Raw genomic sequence first — 24,696 nt, 5'->3', positions numbered from 1 at the left:
TTTTGCAAGGAGCAATAAACAGCCCACTCTCTGTTCATCTATGATGCGTGGTGAAAATGGGCATGAAACCAACTCACAGAAATGCTTTTATAAAAATTTGGACACCAACATATTAAAAAATTGAGAAATATAAGAAAGTTTGGAATCCAAGTTGGCTTTTAAAAAATACAAGGCTATGGCTATATTAGGATCATAATTGTCATAGGTTTGGCTCCCTGGGTCTTACAAGAGGGGTCTTCAAAAAGTGTGTAGAAAATATATACTATGAAAAAAATAGGCATGGATTTCAAAATTTATTTTCACCAAAATAAACTTACTTTTTAATTCCATTTTTCCAAGTTTCTTATTTAGTCCATTTCATTCATTTAAATTTTTTTTAGTCTCTCTGGCTTCTTCAGGGATTTTTGTCTTTACACTGTCTTTATAAACAGGAGTCTTCTACAAACTGTGATATGGTGAAGAAAAGGTAAGAGGGTTCTCTGTTGAAAATCATTCCATTGTAATTAGGGAATCACAGATGGAAATCAGTTATAATGCAGGTGAATGGTGTTCTGGAAACATTTCTAGTACTCAGAGTAACTCAGGTTCCTCAAACCACTGATTTTTGGCAAAACAAGCAATCTCTTACCTTTATAAAATACTACACACTCTTAATTCCGTACTCATCCCCTCTCCATCAACTTTTTTTATTGTAATGCATGTTAAAATGAATGCATGCATGTAGCATAGTAATGTATCTCAACGGGGTCCTTGCCCAACTCCTTTAAAAGTTAATATTAGATTGTGGCATATCATAGAAGAATAATGGCAATTTTTTGAGTACACAATAATATTGCTCAATTGAATCAAATGTTAACTTCAGACACATGTTAAAAAGATAATTATGTTGTTTCCAATTCGTCAACAATATTTAATAACTCCTCCCTCTCAAAGAAGGAGCACTTCATGTTTTTCACATTATCTAGATACTTATCTTTTTATTAATTTTACATTCTTTAAGATTTTTATTTTTATATATTTATTTGAGAAGTAGAGTTACAGAGAGACGAGGGAGAGACAGAAAGAAAGGTCTTCCACCTGCTGGTTCACTCCCCAAATGGCTACAACAGCGGGAGTTGGGCCGACTGGAAGCCAGGAGCCAGAAGCTTCTTCCAGGTCTCCCGTGCAGGTGGTAGGGGGCCAAGTACTTGGGCCATCTTCTACTGCTTTCCCAGGCTGTTAGCAGAGAGTTGCATCACAAGAGGAGCAGCCAGGACATGAACCCGCACCCATATGGGATGCTGGTGCTACAGGGGGAGGCTTAGCCTACTACGCCACGGCACAGCACCCTATTTTTTTTTTCTTGAAAGATTTTATTTGAAAGAGTTACAGAGAAAGAGAAAGAGAGAGAGAGAGAGGGAGAGAGAGAGAGAGAGAGAGAGAGAGATCTTCTATCCCCAAGTGGCTGCAATGGCCAGGGCTGGGCCAGGTGGAAGCCAGGAGCCAGGAGCTTCATCCAGGTCTCCCATGTGGTTGCAGGTGCCAAAAAGCATTGGCAGGGAGCTGGATCGGAAGTGGAGCAACTGGGACTCAAACTGGCGCCCATATGGGATGCTAGTGGTGCAAGTGGTGACTTAACTCACTATACCACAATGCCAGACCTTCATTTTACATTTTTGACCACTTTAAGTTTCGCATGCACCAACTGACTATGGTTACAATGTCATTTTATTACCTGAGCAAAAATACCAGAATTCAAGCTTGCTATTTACTCTAATCACTTACTACACACATGTTAATTTGCCAAAATACAGCAATAAATTTGATTTTCAGAAAAGAACAGTGGTACAGAAAACTAGCAAACACACAACTAAAGCACAAAACATAACTGTATCAGTTACAGAATACTGCTGATCATAGCAAAGACTAAATTGAAAAGAAGCTCAACAAATGTTGAGAGAACTAGTTTCTTAGTAAAACTAAGAAGTAAAGATCAAGGTTTTGCTAGTTCATTATAGTAACTAGTTTAAGGGAATAATATATTGAAGTGAAAAATCAAAGGAAGATCAACTGCAAAGATGAAGTTATTTTCAGTCTATAAGTGTGCTATTGCTCCTCGTCTCTTTCACATTCTCCTCTTTCACAAATGTGTTTCCCCTGAATTCAGCATATCCGCCTTCCATCACGAAGCAGAGTATAAATAGTGGCCATTGTTAAATGTCCTTATTTTCCCCCCAAAACATAACACAGAAACTAATAGTAAAGGGTGCTCTCTAAACTGTCCCTAAAGAAGAGGGAAAACTTACCATGGCTCTACTTGGATCTTGAACCTCCTCTCTAGAAGCTATCACAAATCAACAGTAGTCCATGGATCGGATGCAGCTCAGGCAGTCCGACTGGAGCTTGCACGATGCTCTTCTTTGTAATTTTTTAAACAGTATTAACACTTTTTACATAACTCAAGAGCCTGAACAGTCTTCATGGCTGTCATTTCGGGACACTCTACACATTCTGTGTAGGCCTATTTCTTTACCTCAAGCAACCAAAAGCAACTGAGGAAGTTACCAGATGTACAAATATTCTTTGCTATAGAATGCTTGAGTGGCTATAACCCACAATACTATCCTCTATGCTAATGTCAGAGGGAATCAGGACAAGAAAGTCCTCTTAGGAGAACTCCTGCTTTTCTCACATCTATATCTAGAAAGCTTAGAGCAACTCACAATGGCCAGCCTTTTGTTTTTATGTATTTATGTGCAAATCATCTTCAAAAAAACACACTGTCAAATCACAGTAAGTTTATATTTACCCCAAGATTCAGTTTTTTAATCACTTTTTATTGTTACTAAATACAAAAATGAAGATAAGCTCATTACTCATTAAAAAAAAAAAAAAAAAGGAGGCATGTGCTATGGTATAGCGAGTTAAGACCACTCGGAATATCCACATCCCATATTGAGATGGGAGCCTGGCTCCACTTCTGATCAGGCTTCCTGCTAGTGCTCCTGAGATGCGGCAGTGACAGTCCAAGTACTTGGGTTCCCACCACCCACATGGGTCACCCTAATGGAGTTCCTGGCTCCTGGCACTGGCCTGACCCAATGTGGCAATGTGGGGGATTAACTAGAAGATGGAAGGTCTCTCCCCTCTTGTTCCAGTCTCTCCCCCCGCCCCCTCCGCTTCCTCCTTTCTCATCTGCTTCTCCTCTATCATTCTATTTTTCAAATAAATACATAAATCATTTTTTAAAAAAGCAAAGACAAAACCTGTAGGTACCCCATGCCTTGTATGAGAATGCATATAAACATGCATTCACATTCTGAACAAGCAATGGTGTTCAGAACACTGAACATATGTAAATACATGAAAAACAGTTCTATCAAAAGCAGTAAGGTACTATATGGCCCTCTAGTGTTCAATGAAGAAATAGATACAACTAATTCATGTTTCACAATGAAAAAAATACTTTCTCTAATTTACTAGGTATGCTAAGGATATTAATATGAATTCTACAAAAACATAAATATTTTATATCTTCTGTGGTTTCACATCATTGTGTTTCCTTCTGAATTAACATTCATATCCAGAGTGTCCAGTAAAAGAATTTTGAAATGTTTTTAAAGTTTTTTCCATTAAAAATATTCCAATACTGCTTTTCTCACATCTACGCCTAGGAAGTTTAGAGCAACTCACAATGGCCAGCCTTTTGTTTTTCTGTATTTATGTGCAGATACTGGCAAATCATTTTCAGAAAAATATATATCATCTGGGATAATTAGTATCTTTCAAGTAGGTTATATCTCTCACATTAGAGTCTGCTACCTACACATCTTTGGATGATATAACTATCATCTTTTGTGTTTAAACTATACTTTCTATGAACATAAAGAAAAAACAATAAATGGGGGAAAACAGCATTTCTCAATTAAAAATAGTAAGGCAAGTTTTAAAAAAGGAAACAAATAAAATAGCATCATGTCTACAAATTATGTAAACTCATCTAAATTTTAGAAGTATATTTTTGTCTGTATTCTACTTCCATAATTCATCCAGCTTGGTTTTTCTCTTTATCATATTAATTTATATGTAACAGAGATATTTTTGTTATAGTGTATGCCTTTTACAAACAAAAAGTTTAGCTAAAACAGCATACTATTTTACACAGCAGCATTATATAGACTGTGTTCCCTATGTCTCACAATTACATCAAGAGTTCATGTCAAGTGATTAATAGATACCACCTAGGTTTAAGTAAGTACACTCTATGACATTTACACAGAGATAAAATAGCAAAACAACACATTTCTCAGAAAGTGTCCTCATAGGTAAGTAATGTGTGGCTGTATGCATAAATAAATGTCTATAATATAAATTAAAAACAAAAGGCATTCATAATGGAGGTACAGACTTTTGCTTAGAATCCCATGGAATACTCTTAAAGTGGGGGAGGGTGAGGATTTCAAATGGACCTTAACAGTAGATAGGAATTTGCAAGAAATAAGATGAAGAAGGCATTTAAAAGGTGGGGAAAAAAGTTTAAACAAAAATATCAGGGGCCAGTGCTGTGGCTCACTTGGTTAATCCTCCGCCTGCGGTGCCGGAATCCCATATGGGTGCCGGGTTCTAGTCCCGGTTGCTCCTCTTCCAGTCCAGCTCTCTGCTGTGGCCCGGGAGGGCAGTGGAGGATGGCCCAAGTGCTTGGGCCCTGCATCCGCATGGGAGACCAGGAGAAGCACCTGGCTTCTGGCTTCGGATCAGCGCAGCGCTGGCCATGGCTGCCATTTGGGGAGTGAACCAACGGAAGGAAGACCTCTCTCTCTCTCTTTCCCTCTCTAACTCTGTCAAATAAATTAAAAAAAAAAAATCAAGACATCCGATTTCCCCTGTGCTCAGAGAAGTCAAACCAACCAGTGTTGCAGAGATGTGGAAACAAGCTGAAGGCACAGAACATGGTGTTAATCTTGTATGTGGTATTAACATAACAATTAAGTTAGAACAAAGGAAAGAGAAGGGCTCTCAGCCAAAATCATACTTAATGATGAGAAACCTGATGCTGCCCTGACAAGATCAGGAACAAGGTAAACATGTCCCCTCATCACTGACTTTCAACATTGTGCTTGAGCCAACAGCTGCTGCCTTCCAGGAAGCAAGAAACGGAGCAGAGCTGGGGACAAGATCCAAGGCATTCTGGTATAGGTTGCAGGCCTCCCCAGAATAATTAAGCTCCAGGCCAAATGCCCACCCCAGATTAATTTCTTTTGAGAGGCCATTCAAGTCAAATGTTTAAAAAGAATACCAAAGAAAAACACTAAAGCAGCGATTATCAAGTTAACTCAAAGAAGCAGGAATGCAGAGCAGTATATACACTGACCTTAGCAATGCAAATTACATATTCATGAGGCCAAGGATGGTTTATATGTAAAAATTTACTCCCAAATCGTTTACTGACCAATAATTAGGTCATTGGGGTAGCTGACACATGATACATAATAAGCAAGGAAATAAGAAATCAAAAAAAGTTGGATGGGCAAGAAAATAACAAATCAAAGGACTTGAATAAGTGATCAGCAGAAAAATATTTTACTTCAATGTAATGTAAATCTAAAGTGTATTACAGGGTCAGATATTTAGTTAGGGCAACTTTCAGGGGTGTAAAAACAGATGTTAGAGAGCCAGCACTGTGGTGCAGAAGGCTCTGCCTGCAGTGCCATCATCCCATATGGGTACTGGATTAAGTCCCCGCTGCTTCACTTCTCAGCCTTGGCCTGGGAATGCAGTGGAAGATGGCCAAAGTGTTTGGACCCCTGCACACACCCGGGAGACCTGGAAGAAGCTCCTGGTCGGCTTAGCTCTGGCCACTTCGGGAACCAGTGGATGGAAGACCTTTCTCTGTCTCTCCCTCTATCTGTAACTCTGCTTCTTCAAATAAATGAATAAATCCCTTAAAAAAAAAAAAAAGGATGGTGGGATTTACTCATTTCAAAATTGCAAATATTGTTTCATTGCATTTTCAAATTTTAACAAACATACATCTAGGATGACCTAGAATAAGATCTGTGTTCCAAACCTTGTCTTTTACTTCCCAGCTGACCACAGACGAATTACTTAACTTCTCTTATTTCTCATTTCTGATTCAGCTATTAAAAATTAGAAACTACATCATAGCACTGTTAAGATTAAATGAGAGCATAGTTACAAAGCAGTTACCACAGTGCAACGTGTATTTGTAAAGCAGTGCGCACAGTGTCTAACACAGATTTATGATGTACAGCACACTAACATATAGTTCAATACACAGTGCATTATCACTATTACTGGTATCATCACCATCAATGAATGCTGTCTTCTCTTCACTGATGAGATCCAGAATAAGGATAGGTGCCAGGCTGGCTCTGTTAACTCTCAGTAGCACCATGCAGACTGCAGGCAAAGACACTTCACGAGCAACCTGTCCAGAAAAGAGCAACCAGGATGGTGATCCTGGAGACACTGAAAGCTTTCAGTCTAGAGAAGAGAAGATTATGGATGAATGTGCCAGAAGTTGTCTGTCAAAGGGCTGTCCCTGCTCTAAATGGAAGAACAAAGACCAAAGCAGAGTAATAAATATCAATTTAAAAGTAAAGAACTCTAACATAAAGAACTGTCTAAAATTACAAATATATGTCACATGATAGTATTCCCTAAAGATGAGCTCATTTGCTTTTGTTTGTTTGTTTATTTAGTTTTATTTATTTGAAAGGCAGAGAGACAAGTTTAGGCAGAGACATTTTCCTTCCTCTGATTCTCTTCCCAGATGCCTGCAACAGCCAGTATTGGTTTAGGCCAAAGCTGGGAGCCAGCAACTCAATCTGGGTGTCCTACACGGATGGTGGAGGCCCAAATACATTAGCTATCACCTGGTGCCTCTTAGGTGATGACCTCATTTTCAATCCCAGGTCTTTTGACAAAGCCACCAGGCAAAGGGTCATACTTGGTGATCACACAGGTCCTTTCCAATTTAGGAGACTTACAATTCGGATAGAAAAACCTAAGCAATAGGAATATGTTAATTAACTTGATGAACTAGGGGTGGTGGGAAAAGGGGAGTGAAAGAAAAGCACTGTGGACTTTCTGGTATAGTACTGGCCACCACTTCAGAATTTTGCTTAGAGACAGACTCTCAAATTGCTTACAGAAAGATTATTTAAAGAAATACATTCAAAAGTATTGTTGAGGCTACATCAAACAACTCTTTAAAGAAACCACATAGTAAACAAATGTCTTTAAAAAGAAGAAAAGATCCCTATGCCAAAATGTGTTGTTTTTAGAGAACTGCCAGAGTGACACTTGAGTCCTAGATGTGTGAGGAACCGGTCACACCAGGACAAGGGAGGCCAGTGCGCTCTCCACTATACTCAGAGGAACTGGAGACACAAAGACAAAGGAGTCCAGTGCTCTCTCCACTGTACTCTCAGCTACATTTCCAGGAACAAATGGTTACATGACAATATTTCTTGTGAGGGACATCTTTTTTTATCATATCCACTGGTAATTTTATTTTATGAAAGTTACCCAAAAAAGACTACCTGGAATAATAATTGGTCCTAGCAGATACAGTTATTTTTCTAATGAATTACATTAATATGTGCTCACTGTAATGAGGTTGCAACAAGGAGAATTCCGAAATGCATGTAAGATGTCAAATAAACAGTCTTTCATTTAGCCACATTCAGAGTTGATTTCTGACATTTGGTATAATTTCTTCTCATCTTTTTCCATGCATAATTGTCATCACTCATTATCCACATGGGACTGGTTCTAAGATCCTCTGCAAACATCAAAATCCGAGGATGCTCAAGTCTCTTATACCAGAGGACTCTGAAGGACAACTATATACACATCACTGTACATTGTTTCATTAGTAAGATCATATCATATACATAGTTTTAGTGCTACACCTTTAGCTAAATTATATTTGTAAACATTTCCTGTTATTAGATACTTTTTAAAAAGTTTTTTTTTTAATTTATTTGAGAGGTAGAGTTATGGAGAGAGAGAGGAACAGACAGAGAGAAAGGTCTTCCATCTGCTGGTTCACTCTCCAAATGGCCCCAATGGCTGGAGCTGGGCCATTCTGAAGCCAGAAGCCAGAAGCTTTCCAGGTCTCCCATGCAGGTGGCAAGGGCCCAAGCACTTGGGCCATCTAATACTCTTTCCCAGGCCATACAAGAGAGCTAGATCGTAAGAGGAGCAGCTGGCACATGAACCAGCATCCATATGGGATGCCAGAGCTGCAGGTGGAGGCTTTTACTCTACAGCGCCATCTCCTATTTTAAAGATACTCTTAAAAAATGTGATTTTTAATAGTTATATGAGTTGATTTTAATTGATGTCTGCATCTTAACAACATGTTTCCCAAACTGGGATTTTAATTTCTTAGGGTAGTCTTACTCAGTGTAAATATCTATATATTGAATACTTGAGCCTTAAACTTAATTTAAATAGGGTACCTCTTTAGAATTTCTGGTTTAGCTTGGATATATCAAGGGATAACCTGAGAACTGTTTACATTACAATTTGCTAATATCCAGTTTTCAACCTCAATTAGCATTAGAAACAAACTTAGCAAATTTCTACTAAAATTTTTTTCAAAAGAATCAAGTGTCAACTCAAGACAAAGTTTGCCCAAAAAAGGTCGGTCACAATGTAATACCAAATGAACAGGGACATGAAAAGAATCAACAATGAGTTCAGAGGAACTGGGTACCAAGATTTGGGCTAGGTTTTGAAGGATCTGGCTGACTAGTTGTCAGAGGAGGGTCTTTCCTGGCAAACAGAGAGGCAAGGAGATGCAATCACATACATACATACAAAGGAAGTATGGCAAGATTTTGGAAGACTTCAAATGTCCACATATGGATTTGACTTCATCAGTGGGAAATGGAACATCAAGGCTAAAAACTCATTTTAAACATTTTCTCTAATAATTAATATTGCCGATTCATTGTCAAGGATAAGGCACTACAGCCTGATGCGAACAGCCCAAGCAAGAATGCTCTTCACATTTCTACACACTGACCCTCCAGTTTCTGCCTCACTATGGCTATGGCAGTAAGGAAAAGGGGGACTGAGAAATCAAGATGATAAAAAGCCAAACTATTTTCAACCAAGTGACCTGACGACTAGGATATCAACAGGGATAAGAAAATCTGAGGAGGAAAATTAAAAATTGGTTTGCAGAAAGCAATCTCAGATTTCAGGACTACTCAGGTAGTAGATAACTTGAAATGAAAAACTGCAGCTAAGGAGCACGAGGGGAACTTGACATCCTTTTGGAGCTCATCATGCTGTATTCCTCTATCCTCTTTCCTCATAGCACCTTCCTCACCAGCAACAAAAACCAACATTAACAAAGAGAGGGTTGTGTGTAACTAATTACACACATAGGAAACAGCCTCAGAAACTTTTCTGACAATAACTATTTGAAGTACACATCTGTATAAACCAAAGGGACAATGCAAAAAAGTTTAAAATTTCCCATTTTGTTGGAAGACTATTTATTCTCTAGTGTACAAAGAAAACCTATAATTAAAATACAACTCTTGCAGTGAATCCAATACATATTTAAGCATAACCAACATTAAGAGCTATTATGGTTTATGGTGTTAGAAAATATTTTTAAAACTCTACTAATAGGAATTAATTAGAAACTAACCATAAGCTAAAATTCCTTGGCATTCAAACTAATTCACAAAGCATTTAAATATACAGACGCTTTAAAGATCAGAAGAAAATAAAAGGAAACTGTATACACCCATCAATTGGGAAGATGTGTGAGCAGCATTTCCTTGGAAATTTAAGTGTTATTTTTTTACTTTTGCTAAAGGCCCAGCTTATTACAGTATGCTTCCAATCCTCTGTGTAGTCTTTTAAAAGTATTTATCTATTACTATCTTTCTCCACTAGAGGGTGATATGATGACTGAACCCTAAGCATCATTAAAATCATACAGATCAACTGATATTCATTGTGGGCAATGATGTATATTTTGTGGCATTAGGGCTGCGGGATACAAAACAGACAAAATGAGGTCATGGGGTTCCAGGTACTATGCTATTTGTTTTACATATTTTTATTTCATTTAATCCTTACCAAAACCCTGAGAAGGCGACACTATATGGAAGCTGACTAGCGGAGATTACATATTCATGGTCATACCATAAGTGGCTAAGTCAGAATTCAAGCTCAGATCTGAAAAGCTATCACTCCCCTACATCTTGCCAACTGTGTCCCCTCCACCCATCTCCACCATCTTCTTCACATCTTTAAAACTTGGCTAAACAAGGCAGAGTCAATGTTCCCAGTATTCTTTCTTCACAAAGGTCTAAGAAACAGCTAGCTATTCATGGGGTCATGTTTAGGAGCGGATATTATTCAAGATGATGGCATTAAATAGTACTTCTCACTTTCTGGGCATGTCTATACCCAACAAAATTTGAACTTAAGTTCTTTGTCTTGGGAGTACAGTAGGCAGGGTCTTTCTGAGGAGGTTATAATTCTCTAGAATTCTATAAAAGAGTGAAACTTAAAGAGTCCTGTTAACTTTCAGACATTAGCCACACTGTCCTACAAAGTTTCCCAAAAGCTCTTGATTCTTGGGGGTGGCTGGAGGGTGGTGGGCCAAAAACAAAACTGTTATCTTGATCCCCTGATGGCCTAGTAATCCTTGTACCTGATTCTTCTATTGTTTAGAACCCACAAAGAGAGGCCCTTGGGCCCCTCGATTCCAATCCACTAAGACACATTATTTCTTTGAATAGATCTATTTAACAGGGCTTATTTTTTATTGGAGACAAGGAGAAACTACTTAGTTGTCAGAAGGAACCTAACAATCAGGATGGCGGAAAGCAGACTAATTTGAGGTGAGGAATGAAGTTCCATGAGAGCAGATGAAAGGCACCAAGACAATATGGAAGCATCAGAAACTAGTGCTCAAACATGCTTCTTTTCATGAAAAGATCAGGAGGATACAAGACCTACTCTAACAGTAATCTTGTTTGCTTTTCTTGTTAGTAGAAAATGGGTTTAATGTCCATCCCATGGACCTTAAGAGGCCCAGGAAACCATTTGGTCTGGCCCTACCATGGCAACCACAGGACCTGAAATTCAATGCATTTACAGCAGGCTAATTTTCAAGCTGATAATTTTGTATGGTCCATGAATGATGTTATAAATATCTAAGTGGCTCTTGGACGAAAAATGGCTCCCCGCATCTGCTCTAAGTCAAGTTTTCTGCAGTGTAAGCTGAGCACCTCTGTCTGTTGTGACAAGGAGAGAAGCAAACTGGCTCTCAAATTTACAGACATTCTAATGAATTTATAGAGAACTAGCCAACACACAATCCTGGCTAAGAAGCATAGTTAACAGAATCTAGTGAGAGTGAGTTCTGTTACCCAGTTGCAGATTTCTTTGTTTACACTATCATTTCTTCCTGTTACAACTTTACCCTCAACTGTCACATCCTCAATAAAAATATTTTGTTTAGTAATGTTTGCCAAGTTCCACCATAGGGGGCAGCATAGCACATGAAAAGAAGAAAATTTTTTGAAATTCTGCACAACAAAATCTCTCATAATTTATGGTATGATTTGGGATGAATCATTTGGACTCTCTATTTACCTGTGTGTCACAGGAACTTGTACAGTATGGGCTTAACAAATGGCAAATCTTGCTTCTGATGCTTCTGCTTCTTCTAAAATTGGTTCCAGAGTCAGTGAAAGACAGACGGAAAAATCATTCACTGGCTCACTCCCCAAATGCCAGTAACAGCCAGAGCTGGGCTGGGCTCAGCTAGGCCTGGCAAGGTTGATGTTAGGAGCTGAGAACTGAATTCAGGTCTCTCATACAAGTGGTAGGGACTCGAACACTTGAGCCATTACTTGCTGCCTCCCAGTGTATGCACAGGCAGGAATAAGGAATTAGAAGCCAGGCCTATGGCCGTACCACCCTGAACACGCATGATCTCATCTACCTCAGCAGCTAAGCAGGGTCGGGCCTGGTTAGTACTTGAATGGAATCAGAAGCCATAATAAGGCACTGAATCCACGTACTTGAAAAAGGGACAGGGCGTCTTAATGAGTATCTTAACTGCTCAACCAAACACTCGTCCCTAAACAGCAATTCCTAACGACCATTACTCTTGACTTTTAATATTAGGACAATTGGATTTTCTAATATTTACTGTTTGCTATGGGCTCCCATAAGAATAAACCTTTAGGGGGCCAGTGTTGTGGTGCAGTGAGCCTGGCTGACACCTGCAATGCTGGCATCCCGTATCACAGTGCCAGCTGAAGTTCTAGCTTCTCCAGCTCTAATCCAGTTTCCTGACTGATGAGCCTGGTGAGGCAGCAGAAGATACCTTCCCCTGCCACCCAAGTGGGAGATGCAGATGGAGCTCCATCTGCTGACTTTGGTCTGGACAAGCCCTGGCACATCTGGGGAGTGAACCAGCAAATGGAAGATCTCTCCCTGTCACTCTCCCCATCAGATAAATAAATCTTTAAAAAAAAAAAATATATATATATATATAAAATTACTAGGGTTAAAAATACTGTGCTCAGAATTTTGAGTTTTCAATGTTTTCAGAGAAGAAACAAATGCAAGTTAGAGCCAATATCTTTTTCATTGACATCATATTTGCATAAGAAGCATATTCAGGAGTAATGTATATGTCTAGCTGTCCAAATTTTTTTTTTTTTTTTTAAGAAAACTGCCAGAGGGCCGGCGCCATGGCACACTAGGTTAATCTTCCAGCCTGCAGTGCCGGCATCCCATATGGGTGCTGGTTCTAGTCCCGGTTGCTCCTCTTCCAGGCCAGCTCTCTGCTGTGGCCCGGGAAGGCAGTGGAGGATGGCCCAAGTGCTTGGGCCCCTGCACCCGCATGGGACACCAGGAAGAAGCACCTAGCTCCTGGCTTCAGATCGGCATAGCTCCAGCTGTAGCAGCCATTTGGGGGGTGAACCAACGGAAGGAAGACCTTTCTCTCTGTCTCTCTCACTGTCTATCTGTCAAATAAAAAAAAAAAAAAAAGAAAGAAAGAAAAGAAAAAGAAAAGAAAATGACCTGGAATCAAATACCACAGTCTGAATTTTATTCCAAGTATCCTAGAGAGCCTTTGAAGGATTTCAAGTGCAGCCACTGGGTAGCCAGCTCGAATGCTGGTGCAGGGCTCAATGCTGGCCCGGGAGTGCAGTGGAGGATGGCCCAAGTGCTTGGGGCCTGCACCTGCATGGGAGACCAGGAGAAGCACCTGGCTCCCGGCTTCGGATTGATGCAGCTCTGGCCGTTGTGGCCATTTGGGGAGTGAACCAATGGAAAGAAGACCTTTCTCTCTGTCTCTCTCTCACTGTCTGTAACTCTACCTGTCAAATAAATAAATAAAATCTTAAAAAAAAAAAAAAAAGAAAACAGCCAGAAAGTAAAATTTGCAAAGTATGTTGTGTAATACTGTAGAAAGTCAATCCTATATTTACATTTAAAAATGGTATTTTTAAGATGATTCTTATGTTTCTACTCTTTCCTAAAGTGAAGACTTAAATAAGCTGCCCTACAGCAAGATCTGTAGAAGTGTCTTATGTTTATAATGATCAAGAATTCAAAGCTCTTCCAAAACAAAGTACTTGAAATAGTGAGAGTTTCTTTTTTCATTTCCAGAGATTTATACATGGGGTGACTGACACTTTCTTCTTAAGCAATGCAGTAACAGATGACTTTAAGTGTTGTTGAAAAATTACATACTCCGGGAACAATCCTGAAGAAGAGTTTCAGGAATGAACGAAAAAGAAAAGACAAGTCAGTTTCAGGCTGAGATCCTACTTTGAAGAAGGGCACTAGTGCTTTGCAATGCAGAAGCTTTCTATTCTCTGTGCCATACGTATGAAGGCAAATGACCTCATGATAAACAATGTACCAAAAGTGTGTACACTGCTGGTTTCCCGATCCACTCCTGTTGTCTTGTATGTACAAATACTTGTTAATAATAATAGAATCACTAGGAAAAACTACCATAAAGTCAGTATACATTGTTTATTAAAATACAGCTAAGTTATACTTATGATTTCATCCTGAGTGTAAAGAAAAGGTAAGTCTGTATAACATTTTTCAACAGAATATTATGATGTAGGAAAAAGATACAGTTTGTCTAGTCACTTTTTCCTAGGAGAAATCAGTGACCGCCTCAGCCAGGCTGAGGTGTGACTGGACTCCTTCCTTAGATAACATCACACAACTAAACCCCACTCCCAAGCCCTAAGGAAAAGAAGGGGGGAAGAAAGGGCGTATCTGCGTGTGCGTGTGTGTGTGTGTGCGTGTGTGTGTAAATGGCCTCTTTTGATACAGCAATTTAACAAAGCTAGATCCAGACTGGGGATGAAAGCTGGGGATATTACGCTATGTATGATCTCAGCTTTACTAACAAACAGGACTGGAGCTGTTAGCAGGGCATGTAACTTGCAGATAGGCCAGGGAATTCAGGCGTAAATATGTTTTAGAAGGAATTTTAAAAGCTGAAGTGATGATTCAGCAATGCAAGCATTAATTTACATGTGTAAAATACTTAAAGGAGATGATGTTAAAACTGTACATTATTTATGGGCCAAATCAATGATTCACTGTAAAATTAAAAACCAAGCAAACAAGAGTGAGTGGATGGACCATCAGAAACATTATTCATGTTAGTGTCTGCAAAACTATTACTCAAGTTAAAATGTTCATTTCCAAAGTACACTTTAACTCAGTAAGTCTAATCAACACAGACAGTCAAGATTTGTATATAATTTTCGAATCACAAATAAAGAACCAGAACCAATGTGAGGCAACTTCCAGTAGCATGTGTTGGAGAAACACCAGCGTACAGCCCACACAGCAGCTGCACTTTGGCAGTGAAAGAGTCTTCATTACTTGATTTACACAGATCACGTTTCGCCTCAACTTTCCTCACCCCACACGACCTGTTCCCACACAACCCACTAACGCTTGCCCTGGGAGCACAGTTTAGAAGGAATTTGATGTGAACCATTTTTCACTGTAACAGGATCAATTACCTTTCTCCATTTAAAATAAGTTTGTGCCAGTATTAGTATTTCTATCTGTAATACTTTCTAATACCTTTGTAAAACAAAAGCAGTTCCTTTTATTATTACACATGCTAAGATTAGTTTGCGATAATACAAAAACTGTAAGGAAAGTTCTACGACAATTAAAATAGATACACAAAGTATCTCAAGTTAATAGGAGATGGAATACACTCACTTTTGTTGTCTTTGTATAGAATGAGGAGGAGAGTTGGTGAATGGGCAGGTCCACAACACTACTGGAATTTGTGACACTGTTACTATGTGTATGTTCATCTTCACGGCTACTGTCATCAGACTGATCAAAGTCATCACTCTCCTGGTCCATCTCCTCTTCCTCTTCATCCTCCTCCTCTTGCTCACCAGCATGTTCTTCATCCTCCTCTTGCTCTGGGTTTCCTGAGGAGTCCTCATCTACTGAAATAAATCGATTATTGTTTTCTTCCAAGGGTCCTTGCTGGGAATCATTTTGGTCTCCAGGTCTAAGTTCAGCTCCAACAACCTCACCATTCCTTGCAGTGTGTTCCTCCTCTGGTCTCAGCTGCTGCTGCTGCGGGCCCTCCTCGACCACGCGGTTCATCTGCTCCTCATCTGCCTGGCTTGAGGAAGGGTTGCCTCTCAGAGAGCCTCCACTTCGTCGTCTTTTGCTGCCCACAGAGAGCAGTTCCTGATTCATTTCCAAAAGCCAGCTTGCTACTTCTTGGACCTTGGCCAAACTATCACAAGATGCAAAGGTTTTCACATTCTGCAGGGGAAAATGGGGAAAAACAGGTTTGTACAATCTCCAATTTCTTTTACCTTTATGTTTCATGCTTATAGTCTAAATATCATAAAGAATGCAAAGAGTATTCAGTGCCATGGAGGCATCAAGATGTTCTTCAGTAATCAATATAGAAAGTTGATATTATAAAATTATAAAAGTTATGAGGCTTTATAAAGACATACACATAAATACAGTAAACAGCTTTATTTTAATATGCTTCTTTTAATAGTTCTTTATAGTTTGTTTCAACAAATAAAATATAACTAATAAAACTAACTTAACTAATAAAATAATTTTAAGTTTTAGGTCAACAGCTCATAAACTATAGACTATGTAAAACTTTGACAAAGTGTTAAGAAGTGTTATCACCAAAAAAAAATTATTCAGTGCTCAATTTCAGGAAATGCTGAGGTAAATCAACTTAACACAACCTTTTTACTCTGGAATTGTCTTAAACTTCTCTGACGACAGAATCCTGCCCTTCAGATACAGTTTTCTAACAAGGTAACAGTGATTATCATTGTGATTTTCGCTTTTCACAGTGAACATAAAGCAACTAAATAGCAAGTAAACAAAAAAAATTTTTGGGGGGGAGAGGAAAAAGTTCTTAAGTTCATACCCTCTGACCCAGTAACTCCACTTCTGGCAATCTATCCTAAGGAAGTAATCCTAAAACAGAAAAAAAATTATACAGAGGATGCTCATGGCAGCTTTATCCACAAAAGCAAAAAATAAAGGTAAAAATAAATGTAAATAAAACAAATGTTAAAGATAAAAGAAGTGATAAAATGGAATTTATTTAGCACAGTTCCTAAATATCATGTTCATTAAAATGTGGATATATATATCACATTATGTTAAGGGAAAAATGCAGGAAATTATATGATCACAGAATGATTCTTAATCTGCAGACAGCCTAGAAGATAATATTTTTAAAATAAGCTGTATTTTGAGCAGTTGTATTCTAGATGCTTTCAATTCATTTTTACCAAATTTCTCAAATTTTATACATCAAATATATTTACTTTTATGTTTCACACAGGCTCCAAAATGTTATTCAATAGAACATCTTTTCATAATGTTCATTCTGAAATTTTTTCCTTTGCTGATATCTGTGTGGACAGGTTTGAGGTTACGTAAAATAATATCAACATATTATACACATTTTTTAAAAAAGCACTCATGATCTAAAACTTAAAACTGCCAATCAGAAAAAAAATCAAAATGAAATTCTGTTTTCCCAGAATGCATACTTGTGCTTTTAAAATTAATTCTTCGAGAAAAATTCTGTGTGACTTAGAAGATGGTCACATAAAACACAAACATCAGCAAACAGATTCCTATTATCTTAAAAATCAATATAAAGTTGCTATTTCTTCTTACCAACAGAAGTACATAATGTCAAAACATATGAAATAAATAATGTATGCTTTTATTGATAATTAATGAGATTAAATTCAAGTTTAGTAAAAATAAAATCTGATGGCTATATGTTGATGTTAATTGCACTATTTCCTTAGCAATTGGATGTGAAGAGAACGAAAACAGTTCACAGTCAGGAATATCACTGATAATCAAAGAAAGTTCCTTTCTTATTTACATTGAAAATGTTCCTCACTTCACACACCAGGCAATCAAGGCTCAGAGATAAGACTGCTGGCTTGAAGCAAAGCACACCCAAGAACCTGACACTCAAACTGCGTCTTCCTTCATGTCTCTCAGTCTGCAAGAATCACGTATAATAAACTACCAAAAGAATATTATTCTCTCACATTATTATTACCTTCTTTCCAAAAACCAGAATTACTACAGTGCTCAAAGATTATTACTCTAAAACAAATATTCATGGGACACTCAGTATGCTCGGGCACATAGTAATTTTCGGAAGGAGTAATGTTTAGAAATGCTTCTTTACATGCTAATCAATGGTATTTAGCCATTTTTTTTTTAATCAGAACCCACAGTAAAATTAGATTTTACATTATAACTATATGCTTATATTCAAACATAACCTGAAATGTCAGTTTCAGAAAAAAGAAATTATGGAACATTTCCATAATTTCCATGCCTAAAGTCTCTATAAATTACAGCTTTAATTAAATAGTTAATTCTCATTCTTCATAGTAATTGTATTCTATGAAGTCCCTCTAACCACTGAATTAGGAAACTGAACCACTGCTCCTTAGGGGAAATACAGTTTCTACAAGCCTCTGATCACAACACTTTTGCAGCCAATCAATGCATAGCCATATGGGTGTTTCTGTCTAAAGTTAGCTTACTTAATATATATTGCTGTTTCATTAACACTGGACTCAGAGTCAACGGCATGACAACCCAGGCCTGAATGAGGCTTATCTAACGCACAGCTTTCTTTTCTTGGTAAAGCACTTCACAGTCTTCTTGTTCCTAGGAACACTAGCTGGAACTTCACTGTGTTTGGGCCATTTTAAACACAGAATCACCAGAAAAAGCCCACAAATAGGGAAAATATTTTCTACAGACCATGAAAAGAGAACCTGTTTATGGTTTATGAGCTGAAACAAGAAGCAGAGTGTCACCTTGTTGACCTCAACTGGAAATACACTCGCCAGGCAGCTCCAATTTTTTGCCACTGTGTGCATGTACACCTCTATCAATGTCTCTGCAAGTGCCTCAAGAATTGATTGGCGGTTTATAAATAAATTCTACTGAGTAGGCAAATCCACAAATAAAGAATCTGTGAATAATGAGGATGAACTGCACCTACTTTATGTAAATAGGCTGAGCACTGCTTGCAACGTAAGACCCACACAGTATTCTGGTATCAGTGAAGATACCACAGCTTCACCCCTCACTAAGGTTCCATTAATCTAACAAAGGACAAATCTGCAGAGAAATTACAAGCTCCAGTACAGATAATTGTCATTAAATTTTAAAATGAGAAATTCAGATAGTCGAGACAAAATAAAGTCGAATTTTGCAATAAAGTAACCAACAGAGAAGGACAAGGGTAAGGTGTATTACTTTTCCTTTCCTAAGCAGAGAACAGCAATTCTCCTGGCAGTGTTTTCCGGGGTGGTGGGAAGACCAGAGAGGTTCTGACCTAAGAGTACCCAAAAAAGATAACTTCAGTCAGCTCCATCCCAGGATGAAGGAGAAGTATTATATTTTTAAAAGATTTATTTGAAAGTCAGAGTTACCAAGAGGCAGAAGCAGAAAGAGAGAGAGAGAGGTCTTCCACCTGCTGGTTCACTCCCCAGATGGCCACAATGGCCAGAACTGGGCCTATCCAAAGCCAGGAGCCAGGAGCTGCTTCTGGGGCTCCCACACAGGTGCAGGGACCCAAGAACTTGAACCATTTTTACTGCTTTCCCAGGCCATAGCAGAGAACTGGATCGGAAGTGGAGTAGCCATGATTCGAACTGATGCCCATAAGGGATGCTGGCACCACAGGCAGCAGCTTTACCTGCTATGCCATAGCACGGGCCTTGAGAAGTATTATTTTTAAAAAGTGTTCTTCTAGGGCTGGTGCTGTGGCACAGCAGGTTTAAGCACCAGCCTACAGCCCCTGGCATCCCATATGGACGCTGATTCAAGTCTGGGCTGCTCCACTTCCAATCCAGCTCTCTGCTAATGGCCTGGGAAAGCAGAAGATAGTTCAAGTCCTGGGGCCCCTGCACCACATGGGAGACCCAGAAGAAGCTCCCAGCTTCTGGCTTCAGATTAGCTCGGCTCTGGCAGTTGCAGCCATTTGAAGAGTGAACCAGTGGATGGAAGACCTTCCCCCTTTCAAATAAATAAAATAAATCTTTAAATAAATAAAGTGTTCTTCCATAAAATTCAAAAATACAGTTGTTCTGAGAGGACAGCAACTTTGTCTTTCTCTCCAGGTCCATGGACACTAACCCCTTACTGTCTGTGTAGCACTTTAGACCTAACTTCAGTGTTAAGTGTCTTTAAGTTACTTTCTCACAAACTTTGCTGCCCAGAAACCCTTTGAGAATTCAAAATCATTTGAACTACTTATTTTAGGGTGCTTTAAGGAATAAAAATGGGCATAGTACGTGTTAAACAGATGGAGCTCTGACAACCTTTTTTTTTTTTTTTTTTTTTAAACAGGTAGAGTAGACAGTGAGAGAGGAGAGAGAAAGGTCTTCTTTTTTCCATTGGTTCACCCCCCTCAATGGCCGCTGCGGCCAGCGCACCGCGCTGATCTGAAGCCAGGAGCCAGGTGATTCTCCTGGTCTCCCATGCAGGTACAGGGCCCAAGCACTTGGGCCATCCTCCACTGCACTCCCGGGCCACAGCAGAGAGCTGGACTGGAAGAGGAGCAACAGGGACAGAATCCGGCGCCCCGACTGGGACTAGAACCCAGTGTGCCGGTGCTGCAGGCGGAGGATTAGCCTATTGAGCCGTGGCGCCGGCCTGCCTGTCCTATCTTGACCTAGAGCTATGAGTCTCCAAGGAAGATTCCAAAGCACAAACTAACTGAAATTGCAGTGGACACTGGGGAACATTGTTTACACTAACAAAACAAAGAGGTGACAAATGCACATGACCAAAGCCTCCATATGTGCAATATCAACATTTGCAGAAGTGATGTGACAGGTAGGATCTATCAGGCTTGAGCTACCAGTCATTTTAAGAAGCTTTAGGACACAGATAACAAGAAAGTAAAGCCAAGTTGTACTGGTCATCAGGAAAAATCATTCAAAGCTTGGAAGCACCTCCTGCAAGCAAGCTAGGATTTCCACCAAATCCCAAAAGACTCTCTCTCCCTCACTACCAAGAGTGCACTTCTGACCAAACCATTTGCTAACACTTCTTCTTCCTACTATGAACTTTCTGTATGCTCATTAACAGTACAAGCCTGGAATACATGACAAAGTCAGTCATATCTTAACACACTACACTGCTCAGACCCCACCGTGTGCTTCCCATGTCACTCCAAGAGAAAGCCAGTGCCTTTTACAGTGACATGTTGGGCCCTATAGAATCTGTGCACATGCCACCGCTCTAAGTTCCTATCGCTCTACCCTTTCTGTCCCTCTTAAAGAAGGCCTAGGTGCTCTTCCTCTGCCAGAACACTCTCCCCCGTCTTTGCATTACTTTCTTCAGAGCTTTGATCCTTTAATCAACAGCACTTTCCCATCCCAGTTCATTTAAAATAATCACATCTTCCTGCACCACATTCTCTTTTCTCCTAACCCTGCCTTTTTACCTTCTCCATGGCACCAGGAATATAGAAGCACTGGAATACAGCCTGGTACCAAAGTTCCCATCTGTCTATCCATTTAGGTATGAATCTGCCAGCCCCCAGCCCCACCACCAACATACACATTAGAATTTAGGCTCTATAGGAGAAGGGTCTTCTCTTTTTCACCATGGTCATCTCCACTACCCACAAAAAATGCCTGGCTCAATAGGCACTCAAAACACTTGTACACTGAGCAAACGATTACTGAATCTGTTTGAAGTCAGTCACACACTTTTCATGCTTTCTTCACCAAAGAAGAACTCTATGCTATGTTACAAACGTAAGAGCAATTATTTTTAACAGATTTTTAAAAGTTGTACCCTATATTCAACAAGTCACTTGAAATACTTTTGGAACTGGTAGGGTGTAAATACTAATATCTTAACATTTATTTGTAAGTTTTAACTCATAAAACATTTTTCTCTTTATCAAACTTCTTGTTATTTTCAACATAGGCTCTAAAAAAAAAAATCCAGGAGACTAAAGAGATTAATACTTTGAAAACATTTTTTGAGTAATTCTGGTTCCATATCTTCTACTGTGGCCAAGAAATCGCATATGTAACTTAAGGTGAAAATCTTTTAAAAACCATAAAATTGGCTATAGAGATCCCTCAGTAATGGAGATTAACAAAATCAAAATACTAATACAAAATGGACAATACTGATTTCACAGAGTTTTGTGGATCTGAACTAGATAATTTAAACCTACATGTCTAATCTATCATTTATATCTTTACTGGAAAACTTGGGAAAGACTACTTTTCAGTCCACACGACAACACCTAGTTTTTATGTTGTTTAATTTCCAACATCTATTTCTAATCTGGCCAAGTTTCATTCTTCATTCCCATTCACTCTACCACCTCTGGGATCTGGGTTTCCTCCACTGTAACCAGATTCATGTGGACCTTTCACCATTTGGAGAGCTTATTACACGGTTGGACACCCCCTCTTCTTTCTGGTCTCCTAAGTTCCCTGGGGATCATTCTGCAGCGCAACCATCAGGTAGCTCTGCTGTTGTTCTCCACTGCCAGCTCCTCCCTTCTCTGCAGCTTCTTTAAAACCCAAGGTCTCAACTACCTCACAGAAGCTAGGCACTCCCAATTCTATTATCTGAAGGCACAGTGCCCTACTGGACCTACTAGTTTTATAAAAGTGTCCCAAGGTCACTCCCAATCTATATGCCCCCCACACACACCTGAGGCCCAGATTTACTCTTAAAGTTTCCTACTATTTCTGCCATCTCAATGAATGAAACCATATTCTAACCAGTTGTTTCAGTAAAAAACTGGATGGCTCCTCTTTTTCCTCCTCTCCCTCAACAGTTTAGTCCTTAAAGCCATTAGGTGGCCAAGCAAGTTGTATGAATACGTGGGCAGCCAGAAAACAGTCCAAAACTGGGGAGTGAGTACAAGCACATGGAGGAGGGCCTCTCTGGAGAATCAGTGGGATAAAGAGAGGCTGACCAGCAAGAGATGCCCATCTTGCCTCTAAGGTGGGGAGTGATCCATACAGTGGAGACACCTAGCGGGCCAAAGGCAGACTGGAAAAAGACCATTTGTCTGGGTGAGGGTGTTGTTCCATGTGAGCAAAGTAAGAGAGCTGCCCACACGAGGGAAGACAGTCAAAACCTGACTGGGATAAGGAGCATGTGGCGGCCACAGTGGCACCCAGCTCAGCAGACATTCAACCTAGCCCGCTCTGGGGAGCAGAGCTGCAGACAGCCTACAGCCATCTCACCTTGACGTCCTTGGCAATATCCACATCTGGCCACGCAGCCTTCTGGGTTCCTCCCACAAAACTACTGAGCATAGTGAGATAATCAGAACTAGGATTGATGCAACAGGCAACTGGAGGCCCGGGCTGGGAGCTTCCTGCACATCCGATCTTGTCATGACATCTGCTTCTCTAAGGATCCAAAAATTCTTAGGGCAAAAGTTTAAAAGTTCCGAAACACCATGAAACAGTTAACTTCATTAAATAAAGGCCGTTTCACTCAAGAATGTTTAAAGAGTATCTACCACACAGAGAAATCCAATGGCTTAGCAGAGGCCAAGTTCTCAAAAGAGTATATGAGTAGAAAGGGTCCTTCTAAGAAAATAACAAGCTAGACTGTGTTGAATACTCTGAAGATGAAGAATGGCTGCACAAACTAGCCTTAAACTAGTGCTTAATTTTCAGTCTGTAAGGTGTGAAGAAAACAGCTGGGTTTTTTGTTGTTGTTGTTGTTGTTTACTTCAAGGAACACAATTCTTGAATTTAAAAGGAAAATGAACTTTGGAAAACATTCTGTTACAAAAGGAAATCCTGAAATGTTCCCACTGCAGCCTGGGTTTGACAGTGAAGAGGGGTATCATCAAGTCCCAAGTCTTACTAGAACCACCTGGAGAAGCTGCAGAGCAAAACGGAACAGATTTTCCTTCTATTTCAACACAACTGTATAACTGGGCAAGGGATCCTTTTTGCTGAATCTTCTGATTGTGAAAATATGACTTGAGGAAAAAAAAAAAAAAAAGAAGAAGAAGAGGAAGAGCTGTAGTCTTACACATTCAAGATGAGTTTTACTGATCTTCTCCAGACAAGCTCTGGATTTCTGTGAAGAAAAGAATATGCTGCTATTCATGGGAAAACAGTGAACATTATGCTGCAGCTTTCAACCTCTCACACACATGAGCAATCTTTTCCTTATTCAACACACATCAAGAGTAAGCTCAGTAATAATCTCATTTCAGCTGAAAATGAAATTTGCATGACTCACTTAACTCATGTTTAATACAGAATTGATTTTTATTCAGCAAGAAACAAAGAAAAGCATTAAATGTAATTTTTATACTACAGAAGTAAATAATTCAAACTTTTAAGATTCAAAAATAATACTTTCATGTATATATAAACCTATAAAAGTAATCCTCCAAGTGCTAGGCCTACATTTGAGGCTGATCATATGACTGAATAAGGAAATGTTTTCTCAAGGTCTTGTATAAAATCATATCAAGGCTGTATTTTCATTCACACTGCTTTGGCTTATGGTTTTAGTAGCTTTACTATTCAAAACTGTCAATATTCTCATGTTGAAAATGACATTAATAAAAATCCATTTGCAACCTCCACTTAAACTGAATCTGCTGGGGCTACATAAAGAGAAGTCAGTCCCATTTTGGCTTAAGCAAGTTACTTACATAAAATTAATGAAAGGTAGAGATTAGATTCAAGGAAAGTGAGCTAAGCTTAATTACAGAGCGTTTCACTTTGTCTCAAGAAAAAAAAGCTGGCTTAAATATCATAGTTTTCAATAGGAGTAGAAATTCTTTCACGTACTGTATCTCATTTGGATGTCATACAGCAGAAATTTATGGTACAGTAAAAACATGAAGTAGCAAAGTTAAAGAAAACAATGGCATTTTCCTCCATCACCTCTAATGACCTTATAGTAGAGTTGATATTCTTTAATGGGCAGGGCAGCCACACAAAAAGAAAAAGCTAATGAGTTCTGCAATAGATAAACAGAGCCAAAGAAAAACAGCATTCTCTCCTCAAAAGAGTACTTATAATTATCAATCAATTATAAATCTACAACTGAATGACGAAGCTAATGTGCTATGAGCCG

At 39.1% G+C, this 24,696-nt stretch overlaps 1 protein-coding gene across 11 annotated transcripts in view; it reads right to left on the bottom strand.

The window, feature by feature from the left end:
* The window catches only part of FBXW7 (F-box and WD repeat domain containing 7), a 212,832-nt gene that overhangs the window by 68,114 nt on the left and 120,022 nt on the right, over positions 1-24,696 (bottom strand). For 5 of the 11 annotated variants that reach the window (XM_089302350.1, XM_089302351.1, XM_051819992.3 and 2 more), the window contains one exon: positions 15,268-15,834. In XM_089302350.1, the coding sequence (XP_089158476.1) occupies positions 15,268-15,834 (567 nt within the window). Of the gene's footprint in view, positions 1-1,331; positions 15,835-16,471; positions 16,522-22,829; positions 23,683-24,696 lie in introns of those variants that run through there. The other 6 variants (XM_089302354.1, XM_089302352.1, XM_070047420.2 and 3 more) reach the window with 5 other exon arrangements.

Source organism: Oryctolagus cuniculus, chromosome 8 (genome assembly GCF_051225735.1).
Source record: "Oryctolagus cuniculus isolate XC-2025 breed Fujian yellow rabbit chromosome 8, ASM5122573v1, whole genome shotgun sequence".
Lineage (NCBI taxonomy): Eukaryota > Metazoa > Chordata > Mammalia > Lagomorpha > Leporidae > Oryctolagus > Oryctolagus cuniculus.
This window is presented reverse-complemented; position numbering and strand designations above follow the sequence as displayed.